Below are 16,943 nucleotides of genomic sequence, written 5' to 3'. Positions count from 1 at the left end.
CTTGGTTACGGGCCCTTTAAGATGACGTGGCACACACTGATTGGTGTAAAACCCGTTTGAGTTCATTCTCTCGCTCTGTGAGTGAAGGCGTCGACAGACACGGCCGAGAGCTGTTTCGCAGATGGTTTAAACTTGACTTTTGACGGCAAAATCGTCATTATTTCTGCGCGGAGAGTGAGTTAATCGTATCAGGATGTCGGCCCAGGCTCAGATGAGAGCTTTGCTGGACCAGTTGATGGGAACGTCGAGGGATGGTGAGTGTTTAGCCGCGCGCTAACGGTTCTGACTGGTATTCTGAAGGCCGCGCACTCAGATTAACGCAAACCAAAATGTTGTTGCCACATATAAATAAGTATTATATAAATACAGATATAGAAAGGGCTTTTAGATTAACTAAATGCAGCAGCATTCCATAAGGCAATGCCTCAGTTTAATGTTTGTGTCCGTGAAGGGGGCGGTGACGTCATTGAGGGATGACGTCACATACAGCTAGTTTTTTTTTTTTTTCGCATGTTTTTCTTTTAATAAACCTTTTTCTTATCCAAAGTGACTTGTAGTACACTTTTACTGCATAATCTGCCTTTAGCAACCTAGGGGTTAAATGCCTTGCTCAAGCCCAGATACACTGCAAGAAATGTACATGAATCATGTGAAAAATGCATCCTGATTCGATTTACCATATAAAAGATATGTACAAATGCTTATTCATAGAAGAAATACATATATGCCTTCGAAGCTGATGATTCGCCCGATATTTTAATATTGAGCTGATAAATAGCTAGAAGTTGTAATGCCCCCTAGTGTTCACTTAACCCTTGTGTGTCAATTTAAAGTTACTCAGAGGACAAAATTACAGGACAAAAATTTCCGCGTCAAAAAACTGCCGTAATAATATTATATATTAATATTATTTTCCACTTTCAATTAGTTATTTTTTTTAATCAACATCAGGCCTGATCATAACTACCAAATATAAATTTTCAGAATTTTAATCCATTAAATGCTAGTTTGTTTACATAATGCCACTGTTGTTTTTTTACACACACCCACACACACCAACCTTAGAATACAATCTGACATCCATACCAACACACCCACACAATTTTAGCTGCATCATTTATTCAGTTGGCCTGCAGTGCTCTATAATACAGCAAACAGAAAATAGGAAAAAAGCATGTATTTGCTCCATAGGCTAAACATGAGAAAAATGGCGCCACCTGGTGGAAAATATTAAATGTAAATTTTGAAGCCAGGGCTCCGGAATGAAAGCATAATATAATAGAATTCATGATTTTATGCTTTAATGGCACTGGGATCAAATATTGCAGTTTTAATCGGTTCAGCGGGGACATTTTTGTCCTGAAGGTTCTGAATGTAACTATTTTGTGTACACAGTGTATTATAGGAACTGAGGTTGAAATATCACAATTCCCCAAAAAATTCACACATTTGGCAAAATTTATACCATTGGCATTAACGGCTAAAATGATTGAAAAAACTAAAATGTCCCGAAGGTCGCACAAGGGTTAAATTCAACAATATGTACACAAAGTTTTGCATTTGTATTGTAATTATCAATTGATATTTTTAAATTTTATTTAGGGTTTTATGTAATGTATATGTTGTTTCCCAAAATGGATGCAAACATTAAACCTGGGGGAGCATCTCTTTTAAAGTGTGAGATACGATTTTACTTAAAATGAGTAAACAGAAGGGATTTGTGCAGATGTGCTTATATGTTAAATTAAGTTTGAACTGGCTGTAAGAAATCTCACTCTCCGTGTGAATGAAGCGACTGTCTGTGTGAATGCTGAGATGAATTCATATGCTTCCCGTACATTTGTTTCATACAGACTGAACAATTGTGGCCCCTTTATTCTATTCATTAAGGTTTCAGTGTATCTTTGCCAGCCTACATCTGCAAGGGAGTTGCAGAAAAGCCTCATGTTCATCGAGCCGTGAGTCACCAATGCTTTTTAAAGCTGTTATGAATATGAACAAAACAATACTGTTTGCTTTCCAGCAGTAACTGTTTAACACATCACGTTAGTTGGTAACGCAGAGAGGATACGAAGCTTCTGCCCAGGCGGCTGTAGTACACTGATGCTCTGCCTGAGCGTCTTTCCAACAGTCTGACACAAATGAATAAAAAAGGAAAGAAAGAAAAGCAAATTCCTTCGCCGACGTCTTCACTTTTACTCTTGTGTATCATTCCCAACTTCCTCATTACAGGTTTGGGCAAGAAAAGCTTTTCCCTTTAAACTTTTAGAGGCTTGGACCGCAGGAGTGGTACTGAATGGGAGAGACCTCGCAGTGTGTATAAAATAACCTTTTACTTTAGTTTTGGATTTGTTTTATTTTAATTTGGTGAACCTTTGTTTTGTTTTTTTATCATCTTTTTTTTTTGTATTGGTTGCTTTGAATATGTGCATTAGATTATCCAGCAATTCTGAATGTGCTCACAAGGGTAATTCTCTTAAAATGCAAAATGGCTTTCTGAAACATGACATCTCTCCCTGATATTGTGCTCTGTAAGTTTTAACATTTTATATACTATACATTAGGGCTGGGTGATATGGTTATTCTGTATATAGTTAAAATTTTGTGAGCTATATAAAATTAAGCAGCATTGTGAATATCCCACTGATTTTAGTGTGCTTTTTATCAGGCCATAAAAGGCAGATAGTTTTTAAAATCAATTTACAGAGTGACGAGCACAGACATAAAGGCTACATATATCACGGGATTTAGAACAAGCTGAAATACACATTTATTTCACGACGTCAGGAAAATGATGGAGACTAGGCTCCATTACAGTGCTATATATTGAAAGGTGCTTTAAGCGATTTTATTGTTCCGAAGTTCTCACGTGACTAAGCCGTTGAATTAGCCACGCCCCCTCATTCCAAAACTCCGCCCTCCAAAGATAATTTTGAGACCAAAACAGAGCAAAAGAGCAGCGTTCAGCAGTGTCACAATAGCGCCCTCAACTGGTTATGAATTATAGACTTAATGATCTGCTTCAAATACACCACTAAGAATACAAGCAAAATGATTGACAGGTGAAAAGCATCAATGTCCGAGGACACTTTATTTGTTTGCTGTTTGTAAAGTCTACAGCTGTCATAGAGACTGGTGAAAAATCTCAGGACACTTAATTTCATTAATATCTTTAAGGGAGTAGGACCATTTTTGCATAACTTTTCCATGAAAATTTCGCTTGCAGCACCTTTAAGTATTTATCAAATTAAGCTTTCATAGCCCATATATTCACCAATTAAAGGATTTTTTTTGTGTCTGTTCTATTAAGAACACTTGATTTATCACATCAAAATAACCAAATTTACATAGAAGTGAGGATACAAATATGGATGAATGTTGTCAGTCAGTGTTTGTTTATATTTCACTTATAGAGACCGCTATTATACTGTACAACCAAAGCTGTTGAATCCTTCAGTGCCGGCCATAGCGGAATAGAAAAACGTTTGCCATAGATTTTTACCAATAACTGATAGTTACAAAATCCAACTGTCAGCACCGATTAATTGGGGGGGAAAAAAACTATATATCGGTTTACCTTTATTTTCAAATGTATGTGAAAGAGATATATAGAAGTATTACGAATATGGTAAGGTTGAAAAATATTAAAACTAATTTTTTTAGCTGTATTGCCCAGTCCTAATGACCACAGACAACACTGTAGAAAGACACTGAGAACATCAATCCATCTTTTTGGTGACTGAGCACTGAGTCTCACAGAATGAGAGACCTTCAGCCTCAAGGGCTGCTCCAGGATCAGTTGTTGCCATTCTATTTTAGACATTCATAACAAGGAGCCAGTTAAAGAAACAGGCCTTGGGTCAGTGGGTTTACAAAGTTAAGCTTCTCCACTAAGACATTTGTATATATTTCTTGTATAACCTGACTGTTAAAATTAAAAGCATATACTGTCCACACTCTATATATCTCAGATTCTGTAACTTCACAGCAAGGACATACAAATCTGTGACCCTTGGCCGAAAAGTTAGCAGTGTGTAGCGGCGCAGTGTGTGTGAGACACATACAAGTGTGTGTGATCTTACTCAATGTCAATTATGTGCTGTGTCCTTCCAGGAGATGAATCGAGACAGAGAGTTAAGTTCACAGACGATCGCGTCTGCAAATCGCACCTGCTCAACTGCTGCCCGCATGACATCCTCTCTGGAACGGTGAGGAACCAGCGCACACTGGACTAGATCCTACACAAAACGTGACGTAATGCTGTTAAAAAGTATTTGCCCCATCCTGATTTTTTTCTGTATTTGTGGATATCTCATACTAAATTGTTTCAAACATTCAAATAAAATCTAACATAAAACATGGGCAGTAAACTGAGTAAACACAAAATTCAGTTTTTAAAATGGTAATGGTATTTATTGAAGCAAAAAAGTTACCCAATACCAACTGGGCCTGTGTGAAAAAGTATTTGCCCCCTTAGTGACTAAATCCCCAAATCTATGAAACTGCGTTCATAATGGGGTTCAGATGGACTAGACACACCCAGACCTGATTACTGTCAATCCTGTTGCAGCAGCAGCATGAAGTTGGCTAAAAGGTCTCACCCAGTAGCACACTATGCCAAGGTCGAAAGTATTTCCTGAAATGATGAGGAAAAAGGTGATTGAAATACATCAGTCTGGGAAGCTATTTCAAAGGCTCTGGGACTCCAAATGGAGAAAACTGGCACAGTAGTGAACCTTCCCAGAAGTGGTTGACCTTCCAAAATTCCTCCAAGAGCACAGCGACGACTCATCCAGAAAGTCACAAAAAAGCCAAGGACAACATCCAAGGAACTGCAGGCCTCTCTCGCATCAATAAAGGTCACTGTTCATGACTCCACTATCAGAAAGACACCGGCCAAAAATGGCATCCATGCACTGCTAACCCAGAAGAACATTAAGGCTCATCTGAATTTTTCAAAACACACCTTGATGATCCTCAAAGCTTTTGGGAGAATGTTCTGTGGACGGATGAGTCGAAAGTGGAACTGTTTGGAAGACGGGTCCCGTTACATCTGGCGTAAATCAAACACAGTATTCCACTAAAAGAACATCATACCTACGGTCAAGCATGGTGGTGGTAGTGTGATGGTGTGGGGATGCTTTGCTGCTTCAGGGCGACTTGCAATAATTGAGGGAAACGTGAATTCTGCTCTCTACCAGAAAATCCTGAAAGAGAACGTCCGGTCATCAGTCTGTGATTTGAAGCTCAAGCGCAACTGGATTATGCAGCAAGACAATGATCCAAAGCATAGGAGTAAGTCCACCTCTGAATGGCTCAAAAGAAGCAAAATTAAAGTTTTGGAGTGGCCTAGTCAAAGTCCTGACTTGAACTCGATTGAGATGCTGTGGCAGGACCTTAAATGGGCAGTTCATGCTCGAAAACCGTCCAATGTGGCTGAACTAAAGCAGTTCTGCAAAGAAGAGTGGGCCAAAATTCCAGCACAGCGTTGTGAAAGACTGATCTCCAGTTATCGGAAGCGTTTAGTTGCAGTTGTTGCTGCTAACGATGGCACAACCAGCCATTAAGTTTAAGGGGGCAGTTAGTTTTTCACACGAGCGATATACAGTAGGTGTTGGATAACTTTTTTGCTTCAATAAAAAAATATATATATTTGAAAACTGTATTGTGTTTACTCAGGTTGCCTTTGTTTTACGTTATCTTGTTTGAATATTTACATATAGTCATTTAGCAGGCACTTTTATCCAAAGCGACTTCGAAATTAGACACATAGCAAGCAAGTATAAACAGTTTAACAACATCTGCAGTATAAGAACATCTGCAGAACATCTAAAACAATTTAGTATGAAAAATACACAAAAATAGAACAAATCAGGAAGGGGCAGACACTTTTTCACAACACTGTACACTGCTTGTTTATTCACCTTATTCTCCATATTGATGAGCTGACTGTTTTTGCTGTCTTGTTAGCGCATGGACCTTGGAGAATGCTCTAAGATCCATGACCTGGCGCTGAGAGCCGACTATGAGATTGCCTCTAAAGAAAGAGACCTGTTCTTTGAACTGGACGTAAGTGGCACATTATGCAGTAGAGCTAATCTGCTGTGTTTTAGGTTTTTAAAGGAATTTGCAGCACTAAAGAACGAATCTGACATTGTGTGCTTGTTGAAGAGTCCCAAGATTTGGACACTCAGACACTAATTTATGCAAGTATTCTGACACCATACTAGATGTCAGAGACTGTGGTTTATTCTGGTTGCTGTTGTTGTATGTTCTCTAGGCGGTGGATCACTTGGAGTCATTTATTGCTGACTGCGACCGCAGGACCGAGTTGGCCAAGAAACGTCTCGCTGAGACACAGGAAGAGATCAGCGCTGAGGTTGCCCAGAAGGTAAGTAGAGTGTATGTAGTGCTGGAAATCGTGAAGTATTTAACAATTTTGGTTCCGATTGTTCTTAGTGGTTCCATTGCATTTATAATTATAGCTGTTGCAAGTTGGCTACGTCAACAATAATACATTTTCGGTGTCCTAACATCGTTTTCTGAAGTATGCGGCACTAGAGAGTGTTTTCGAAAGTCTGTTTTTGTGGAAGAAAATGTCGTTCCATTGTGGATGAGAAGTGTAAACATATCAAAAGCAATGCTTTTTCAAATGAAAATGTGTTCACACAGCATACTGTCTGTGTGCAGTCCACATGATGTTACACTTACAATGATGCCACAGTATACTACCCCAGACTCGAGCTTCCTAATAACAGCGAAATACCACATTGTGTTTTATTCATTACAGTTGTATGTAGGGTAGTAAAATTCCCAGATAGCAGTGGTATTCGGCTGAACTCGGTGGTGAAGTGGCTCAGACTATGAGCCCAGGCCAGGGGCTGTTCAAGCAGATGGAACACAACAGACTGGAACCGAACGCGAGAATCTCGAGACACACGTTTCCAAGTTGAACATCTTTTCTGACATAGCTTTTTAAAAAAAAAAAAAAAAAAAAAAAAAAAACTAATTGCTTAATCTGAGAAATGCTTATGAGAGAGCAAGACGCAACGGCCAAGTACCTCCACCAACTGTAAGGGGCTGTTCACACCGAACGCTTTTGAAACCGTCCATTTAATTTTCTATGTAAACTGCACTAGACGAACGTCTTTGTTTCGCTTTGTTTTTGTTTATTCAGCTTCTCGTGCAGGAGCGCTGTTGTTTAGATGCTGTCTCTAATTAAAAAGAACTTTAAAAAGCATCTTGAGACACCTGCTTTCTGTTAAATTGTATTTGTTGCGCTGTGTCTAGCCTTTTCTAGCGCTAGAATGCAGTCTATCTGAAGTCATTGTCAGTGCTTGGCACACATCCAAAATTCTAATGCTTTGTTTTTAGCATTCGAATGTGCATTTTTTTTTCTTTCATTTGACAAATATTTGAATTTGGAATTTTAATTTGACAGCCATAGTGCTCGCTGCATTGCTCTTATGTAAACAAAGACGTTTTTATGCACATGCCAGAGTCAAATGATTTAAGAGGTGAATTAACACTTAAAGTGGTCATATTTATTTATTTTTAATAATTGTATTATCTTCCCTGAGGTCCTCTGATAATGTCAGTAAATTTGTTTTGTACCAAAACCGTCATAATTTAGTAATAAATGATAATTTTTCATCCTGTCTCTGGCCTTCTGTCTCAAACTCTCTGTTTTGGCCTCAGCGGCTCCTTTAAACTTCAACTTCACATACACAGTCCATTGCATGGTGAAACATGATGCACACTCGTAGGTGCACTGAGGCACATATCACCAGAAACGCATCCAAACAATTAAAAATAGCACAGATGGACGCTTGAACAGCAAGACGCAGAGCAGCTGAATGATATCTCCTTTTCTGAGTTGTAATTGACAGTGTCTTTTAAAAGCGGCACGATAAACATGCCAATGGTCAAAGACGTCTGTCTAATGCATGTTATGTGCACAAAAAAACAACTTCAAAATAGTCCAGATGGGTCCCCTTTGGTGTTCAGAAATAGTTGGTCACACTTGGCCCGTCTCTCTCCCTCTGTTTACGATGCGAACTGAACGGCAGTGGGCGGGGCGTAGGGTGCGATGACACACTGTGGGGTGTGTAAATACAACTGAGCAATGTCTTGTGACATCACGAACACAGTTTTCAAAACATATGTTTCAGAAAGGTAGGAACTATAAACACTCTTTTTAGACTGGGGAGGAAGTTTTGAGTTCTGATATTTACAGAATGTTTTTATAGTACAGTTGTCTAAATATCAAGGAAAAATAGATTTTCCATTTCATGACCCCTTTAAGTTTTGGTCTGTTCCTCACACAACATTCATGGCTTCAGAATAATTGAAATAGAGCGCAAGAGTAATATGGGTGACTTTCATGGTGCTTTTTTGTGCTTTTGGAGACAATCACGATCCTTTCATCCCTCGTTTTTGTGTTTCACGGATGAAAAAAGTCATACTTGTTTTGACCGAGGAGGGTGAGTAAATGTTGGCAGAAATGTAAATTTTTGGGTGAGCTATGTAAGAGAGAATGTGCAGTTTCACGTCGGGTTTATTGTGCGATAACAACCAGCCAACTAATCAAATAAATAAATGCATGGACATATTGATTTGCGTTGTAATTTGAGAGGAAAGAAATCAAGTCAACTTCTGGTTTGCGTCAGAGTTCTGTTGGAGTTTATTTGGTTAAATTGACCTTCTGACTGCTCATTATTCAGCCTATTACAAGTCTACTTGCCAAATAAACAAATAAATGGACATGAAACATTGATTTGAGTTGAAATTGTTTTATTAGCTTACTTGAAAAGATCGCACGGTGATCTGAGAAGCAGGAGAGACGGCTCGAAGAACCCGGATGAGCGTACTGATACGTGAATGTGCGGTTGTTACAGAGCAATATCGGACCGCTGGTTGGCGCCATTGACCAATGGGTTAATCCATCTCAAGTGGTCCAACATAGGTTGATTGACCATTTTTAATTTTTCCATTTTTTTTTTTAAGTGATTACCTCTATGTATTGGTATTGCAAAACAACCAGTTTTTTTATTTTACTTGGTTTAACCACGGCGGCCATCTTTATGTCATGGCATGCAACAAATTTTGACTATACAGATGTTCACGGAAACCTCAATATTTCAGCTCAGGATGGTCCTTGCTCCTAGGAACAAAAACTGATCTCTAGAGCACATTATACGGTACATGTACATCAATAAACATTTTGCACATTCTTGTTCCTTCGACTTTGAACTTAAGTCTAATGTAATGATCAAGATCGCTGAAAGTTTCACCTTTAGGGTCAATTTATAATGGGAAGAGTTCGAGTCTCGGTCCTAAATTATTTTAGGGGGTACCTAAGTATAGTGTGCATGCAGAACATTTCAGGTTTGAGACTTCTCATTAATGTTTTTACATATCCCCTTACTTTCAGGTTGATTGTCTCTGGTGAGGGACCTGATAGGAACCTGAAACTGTCACAGATAAAAGTCCTCTGTGGGAGAATTCTGATGTAAAAATTTCGAGTTTGAGATTCAACTGTTTACAGAGCTAGGGCTAGTAGAAATCTGGAGAAAAGCCCACTTTATTCATGTGTTTTGAGAAATGAACAGATGCAATAAGCATAACAAATAATAAAAATGTACAGTATTTTACAGTAATTATGTTTATGATTGACATGCCACAATTTCAAGCTACATGTTTGATTAGAAGCTGTGAGATTTCCTCACTCAGTCTCGGAAATGTGGCAGCAGTCAGTTTTCTGAGAACATTGTTCATGGGAACACACTTGGTCTTCAGTAGATATCTTAAATGGTGTTCTTGGTCCAGGTGGGTGGAAGAATTTGAGAATTTTGAATTCACCGTTTTGAGGCGGTATCAGAATACTATCAGGTGCTTCTTCACACCGGCATCGCAAGAGTTTGAAGAACATGCAGTGATGAAATACTGACTGTCGCTTGTGTCTATGATGACCAGTGGAGGTTAGGCTTGAGGACATCAGCGAGGTGATGTTTTTGTAAAATTCTTCCACCCACCTCGACGAAGAACATCTTTGAACAAACGAATGATTAAAACATAAATATATACTTAAACATACATGTTCTGACCAGTTCTATTGCTTGTCCTCCACCTGATCAGCCTGAATGTAGCACACTAGTTTTGAAGGCCTATTTGTTTGTTGATCTTTTCTTATAGAGAACGATATATGAGAAACTCTTTTTTAAACTTTGAGCATTTATATTGTGTATTAAAGAACTTTATTTTGATAAGAAATTATAAAATGCATTTTGTGCAAAAAAATTTCAAAACATTTCTATCATGCTTTGTCATGTAAGTGTTGGCATATCGAATCGCGATTATATCGAATCGTGTACCTCCTATTGTATATCGAACAGAATCGTGAGATGACCATATCGTCCCATCCCTAGTATGACATAATGTAAAGCTGTTTTTGCATTGATACCAGACTTACCCTTCATGTGTAATGAATAATCTTGTCAAAAAATGTCCAGATATAAATAGCCGTATACTGTTTCGTGATATCACAGAACGAGTAATTAAGAATTTAGTCCTACCGCCCACCCCTATGTGTATGAGTCAGAGTTGTGATTTATTTTTTTATTTTTTGTCTCATTGGCTTTGTGTGTTTGGTTGTCAGGCAGAAAAAGTTCATGAGTTAAACGAGGAGATCGGGAAACTCCTGGCGAAGGCTGAGCAGCTCGGCGCTGAGGGAAATGTGGATGAAGCCCAGAAAATTCTACAGGAGGTCGAAAAAGTCCGAATTAAGAAGAAGGATGCAGAGGTTAGATGCCACCTTTTTTTGTTTGTTTGTTTAACTGAACAAGACTGGGAGAATTGGCTCAAGCTGTCACATTTAATTTATTCGATGTTAACTTTGTAGTCATTGTTTAAAGTAATCTCTCGCTCTTTGCCAGACAGGACCTTTTTCCTGTATTAAAAAATATTAGAATACAGAATAGTGTTTTTTTTTTATTTATTTGTGAACATGGACCAGATTACATCCAGTGTTAAGATCTAGTTTATTTCTTAATTGGTGCATGTTTGCCCTCTCAAAGCCTCATTCTCACACAGCTTTGAAGAAAATCAAATTGCATCCGAAGATCCTTCAATGTGTTTGTGTGTAATTTGCAGGAGGAGTACAGGAACTCTATGCCTGCCTCCAGTTTCCAGCAGCAGAAGTTGCGTGTCTGTGAGGTGTGCTCCGCCTACCTGGGTCTCCATGACAACGACCGGCGCCTCGCCGACCACTTTGGTGGCAAACTTCACCTGGGCTTCATCCAGATCAGAGAGAAGTTGGAGCAGCTGAAGGTAGCGGACCAGTCCTCACCAAAACGCATCTTTAACGTCTGCAGGCGGTGGTGGTAATAAAAAAATAAAAAAGAATACTTAATTATGTTTTTCTCTTTCTCAATAGAAAACAGTGCAGGAAAAACAGGAGAAGCGAAACCAGGAGCGACTGAAGAGAAGAGAAGAGAGGGAGAGAGAGGAGAAAATGAAAAAGCGGTAAGGATTTATGCTAATTCTTTCAAGTTAAGTGACTTTCATATGTGTCAGAGATTTATTATTCTTGTGAAATATACCATAGAATCTAAAGATATTCTTCCCTGCTTTTCTCTGTAGGACGAGGTCACGCAGCCGAGAGCGCAAGAGGTCAGTTGCTCAAATTCACATAAATTGGAAATAAGTCAGATGATCAGGGTTTTTTATTTCCCTGATTTGGTTTATTTTGTGAGGATAACTAGCTGTCAGTACTTTATCTCACTTATTACATGACTATGGCTATGGACATTGATTTAAGTTAATTTTGTTTTATTATCTTAGTTTAGTTTAAATAGTCTAAGAAAAATAGCCTTGCAACAAGACAAAATTTGTAACAATATTGCAGTATTAATTTACAGCTCTGGAAAAAATTGTGACCACTGCAAAATGATCAGTTTCTCTGGATTTACTATTTATAGGTATGTGTTTTGAGTAAAATGAACATTTTTGTTTTATTCTATAAAGTACGGACAACATTTCTCCCAAATATTGTCATTTAGAGCATTTATTTGCAGAAAATGACAACTGGTCAAAATAACAAAAAAGATGCAGTGTTTTCAGATCTCGAATAATGCAAAGAAAACAAGTTCATATTCATTTCTAAACAACACAATACTAATGTTTTAACTTAGGAAGAGTTCAGAAATCAATATTTGGTGGAATAATCCTGATTTTCAATCACAGCTTTCATGCGTCTTGGCATGCTCTCTACCAGTCTTTCACATTGCTGTTGGGTGACTTTATGCCACTCCTGGTGCAAAAATTCAAGCAGCTCGGCTTTGTTTGATGGCTTGTGGCCATCCATCTTCCTCTTGATCACATTTCAGAGGTTTTCAATGGGGTTCAGGTCTGGAGATTGGGCTGGCCTTGACAGGGTCTTGATCTGGTGGTCCTCCATCCACACCTTGATTGACCTGGCTGTGTGGCATGGAGCATTGTCCTGCTGGAAAAACCAATCCTCAGAGTTGGGGAACATTGTCAGAGCAGAAGGAAGCTAGTTTTCTTCCTTGTACATGGCTTGATTCATGCTTCCTTCGCAATGACGAAATCTGCCCGATTCCAGCCTTGCTGAAGCACCCCCAGATCATCACTGATCTCCATCTGGTCATCTAATGGTTAGACGGAGACCTGGAGAGGCCTTCAACCCACAGTGTCTCGCACCCACTGTGAAATTTGGTGGAGGATCGGTGATGATCTGGGGGTGCTTCAGCAAGGCTGGAATTGAGCAGATGGAATGTGATCAAGAGGAAGATGGATGGCCACAAGCCATCAAACAAAGCCGAGCTGCTTGAATTTTTGCGCCAGGAGTGGCATAAAGTCACCCAACAGCAATGTGAAAGACTGGTAGAGAGCATGCCAAGACGCATGAAAGCTGTGATTGAAAATCAGGGTTATTCCAACAAATATTGATTTCTGAACTGTTCTTAAGTTAAAACATTAGTATTGTGTTGTTTAAAAATGAATATGAACTTGTTTTCTTTGCATTATTCGAGGTCTGAAAACACGGCATCTTTTTTGTTATTTTGACCAGTTGTCATTTTCTGCAAATAAATGCTCTTAATGACAATATTTAGGAGAAATGTTGTCCGTACTTTATAGAATAAAACAAAAATGTTCATTTTACTCAAACACATACCTTTAAATAGTAAATCCAGAGAAACTGATCATTTTGCTGTGGTCTCTTAATTTTTTCAGAACTGTATATTTTATTCATCTGTATTCCAAGTTATTTTTTTCCTATGGACTAGTTAGCTAGCATGTCTCCCTCTCTTTTTATTTATGTTTCATGCTATGTGTTCTTGTTTTAACACCATATTTTTTGTGTTGTACAGTTTAGTGGTCATTATAAAAACTTTTTTGACCAGTCTGTGCTGGGATTGATCAGTCAGAAGCAAGTATTTCAGAGAGCTGTGTAATAAATGTCAGTATAAATTTAATATTCAATGTTCATGCCAGCTTGTATCTTTTGTGACAGTTAATAGAGTAGGTAAAGATGCAAATCAAGTATTAAGATGAAGTGGCAATAGGAGCATTGTAAAACAATGTAGTCTTTAGAACGAGGGGGAAAATGGTTGGTTGTCTTTTAAAAAAAAAAAAAAAAAATACAGAAAATCCTTCTCTTCTGCGCTAGCACCTGTACTACTCCAACCACCTTGAGAACTTGGCAGTACAATGCTGCAGATATTGTTGAACTTTGTATGACAAATTGCTTGCCATGTTCCTCATTTGTAAGTCACGTTTGGATAAAAGCATCTGCTAAATGATTCAATGTAAATGAATGCCACGTTTTAAAAAAAATTATTATTAGTGTTTCCTCTTGTTCTGTTTCTAGGTCTCGTTCTCGTGACCGTGAGCGCAGGCGGAAACGTTCTCGCTCTGCGTCTCGGGAGAAGCAGCGTTCTCGCTCCAAAGAGCGCGACAGACGCCGACGACACCGCTCCCGCTCCAGATCCCGCTCACGGCACAGCCGAGAACAATCACACAAGTGAGTTACGCATCAGTGTTAAAAAGCAACTTATTTGGGGAAATATTGCATTTAATGCTGCTATTTGCTATTATTTTTGACTTTATGTAAATTAGAAGGGATGGGGCAATATATTGCAAACCAAAATAAATTACAAACCAAACCTCAAGGCAAAACTCTATTTCGGAATTTGTTATCCATGGGATCATAATTTAAATGACCCATCAAACGTCCAAATATCTGTTGCTTTTTCCCCACTCTGTTTACAGGGTTCTGTAATTCAAGTGCTGGAATACCTGGAAAGTCCCCTTGTTTTGTTGAAAAGTGCTTAAAAATGTAAACTGAACTTTTCCTCTCTGTATCATTTGTCCAGAGATGAGATCCACACACTCCACTTTCATTGAGTAATGTGTCTTTTATTCTTCCTGTACTTTACAGTTTACAAAAAAGTAAAAAGAAACATTAATAACACTTGGCACAGATGCGGTAAAGAAACGGTGACTCCTGTCGTTAATGTGCACTGGACAGAACCATTTTAGAGCTTGTTACACAAAATGATTGTAAACTCAATGTAAATACTAGTTAAATGTACACATTTTAAACAGTGACATTGCATTAGATTAATATGTTTGCAATTTCATTAAATAATATTTGATAATTGGGGGCCTGGATAGCTCAGCATTAAAGACGCTGACTACCACACCTGGAGTCGCAAGTTCGAATCCAGGGCGTGCTGAGTGACTCCAGCCAGGCTTCCTAAGCAACCAAATTGGCCCGGTTGCTAGGGTGGGTAGAGTCACGTTGGGTTAACCTCCTCGTAGTTGCTATAATGTGGTTTGCTCTCGGTGGGTGAGTTGTGCGTGGATGCCGCGGAGAATAGCGTGAAGCCTCCACATGTGCTACGTCTCCACGGTAACGCGCTCAGCAAGCCACGTGATATGCACGGATGAGATTCGTCCTCCGCAACTGAGATTCGTCCTCCGCCACCCGGATTGAGGAGAGTCACTACACCACCACTAGGACTTAAAGTGCATTGGGAATTGGGCATTCCAAATTGGGGAGAAAAATCCCATAAAAATATTTTTATTTAGAAAGCATTTAAAAATAGTGTTCAGTTATATTGACCTCATATCTAACCGAATTGTGAGACACCTATAAATCAGCGTTTAGGGTTTATTACTGTTAATGGAGATTCTCATTGTTTTTGTGCTAGATCAGAAAGTTATATCATTAGATATGTGTATTTTATGGCTATATTGTCCTTTAGGTTATTAAAGGTATTTGGCTACTTTTTGTTAGTATTTTACATTGTAACTACTTTTTCATAAGCATGGTTTGACCTGTTTAAGTAGCTTGTGGCTTGGAAAGCTACAATATCAAAGTAGTTTCCTTGGCACTGTTACGCACACAACACTGTAAATCTAACATGCAATACCATGTTTTATGTCCTTTGAATTTGGAAACAACATTGCTGGCACAAACACACCATTACCCTGCAGTAACACTGTTCATGTGTGTTTCAGATCTTCACGGGACCGTGATCGCGAGCGTGACGGCAAGCGCGGATCGTCTGAGCGGAGATCAGACGGGCTGAACGGGAGGACAGAATCTCGCCGCCATGATGACAGAGAAGCCGGAGAGATCTGAATCATGTCACTCTACATACCGCTCACATACATAATGCACTCTTTTATATTTATCGCATTGAGCTTTGTCCGTAGTAAACTGCCCATACCTTGTTTCATCAAAGTCTTTGTAGTCTTCAATATCAAAAGTGAACCAAACCTGCATCATCCAGTGTCCAGCAAAAGAAATTATGTTCTGAGGTTTTTTTCTTTTATGTTGTTGTTTTTTGGCTTACATAATGTCTGTTATTTTTAGGAATTGTTTTTTATTTTTATTGTTTGTCCTGAGTGGATGTGTGCATGTTGAAGGAAGCTCTGTTCTGAGCTCAGTTTTAATGCCCTTTCTTTAAATATAGCTGCAGAATTCCCCATAGCAAGAGACTGAGTCTGTTCACTCTATATCGGTAGCAGAGGAGTAGACATTTAATGAATCTAAAGAAATGAATTCTTCACGGCGTATTGTTTCGGATTTACAATGTACATGAACTTTTGTAATGCAGTTCTGATTCATGTTGTCTTCTTGCATTAAATGGTTTTATGAATTAAAGTGGTATTTGACTGGTAATTAATGAGGGCTATTATACAACTATTAAACTCTGGAGGTGTCATGTCACTTTTGCTGTTATGTCCTTTTTTTATGAATAGATGAGCAAAACGGTTGCGTCCTTGATATTCACCAAACTGCTTTCTTTGCCTTGCATTTTATAGGTAAACATTGTTTTCATCCCTTAACCCATGCAGCATTACTGTATTTCGGTATTTAAAAAATCTGACACCCTTTATTCATTTCTTATATATGTGTATGCAAGGTATTTGATGAATGCATAACTGCAACAAAACATGTTATTTGGATAAAACTGGATGCAACTGTTATTTTTAAAACCGCATCTTCCTCTATTTTTAGTGACATCAAAATACTCCATATTAACCATAAAGCATTTTTTTTTTTTTCTCATTTAACTATATACAGTAAACATATATTTGGACATCTGTTTAAATGGTATACATGTCTTCAGCAAACTTGCAATAACAAGGACATGGGTTCGTTTCCCATGCAACGCATTACTAATCAAATTTATATTATGACGTTTAACCAGTATTGTACAATAACCTTTTATAACTTTACAGTACTAAATGTCATTATTGATAGGGAAATTCCTATGGTTGGACTGAACTTTTTATAAAAGCATCAGCCAATTCCATAAATGTGAATGTAATAGAGCTCAGATGGAGAATTAGTCCTGTTTTATATTATTCTGCATCATTATTAAATTCATAAATATTTTAAAATCACG

General features: G+C 38.4%; 1 protein-coding gene across 3 annotated transcripts; it reads left to right on the top strand.

The window, feature by feature from the left end:
* Positions 1-60: 60 nt before the first annotated feature.
* On the top strand, positions 61-16,195 carry LOC127434593 (putative RNA-binding protein Luc7-like 1). 3 transcript variants are annotated; one of them, XM_051687431.1, is made up of 12 exons: positions 104-254; positions 1,891-1,958; positions 2,233-2,313; positions 4,114-4,208; positions 5,971-6,069; positions 6,281-6,391; positions 10,658-10,801; positions 11,152-11,328; positions 11,435-11,523; positions 11,641-11,670; positions 13,892-14,044; positions 15,547-16,195. In XM_051687431.1, exons 5-12 carry the CDS (start codon positions 5,974-5,976, stop codon positions 15,668-15,670), a joined length of 924 nt encoding a protein of 307 aa, XP_051543391.1. In that variant the 5' UTR covers positions 104-254; positions 1,891-1,958; positions 2,233-2,313; positions 4,114-4,208; positions 5,971-5,973; the 3' UTR covers positions 15,671-16,195. The 3 variants fall into 3 exon arrangements, with proteins under 3 accessions (XP_051543388.1, XP_051543391.1, XP_051543390.1); XM_051687430.1 differs by lacking the exon at positions 2,233-2,313; XM_051687428.1 differs by lacking the exons at positions 1,891-1,958; positions 2,233-2,313 and having other exon boundaries at positions 61-254.
* Positions 16,196-16,943: the final 748 nt, after the last annotated feature.

The sequence above is a fragment of the Myxocyprinus asiaticus genome, chromosome 44, assembly GCF_019703515.2.
Source record: "Myxocyprinus asiaticus isolate MX2 ecotype Aquarium Trade chromosome 44, UBuf_Myxa_2, whole genome shotgun sequence".
Classification (NCBI taxonomy): domain Eukaryota; kingdom Metazoa; phylum Chordata; class Actinopteri; order Cypriniformes; family Catostomidae; genus Myxocyprinus; species Myxocyprinus asiaticus.
Note: the sequence above shows the minus strand (reverse complement) of the source record. Positions and strands in the feature narration are given on the sequence as shown.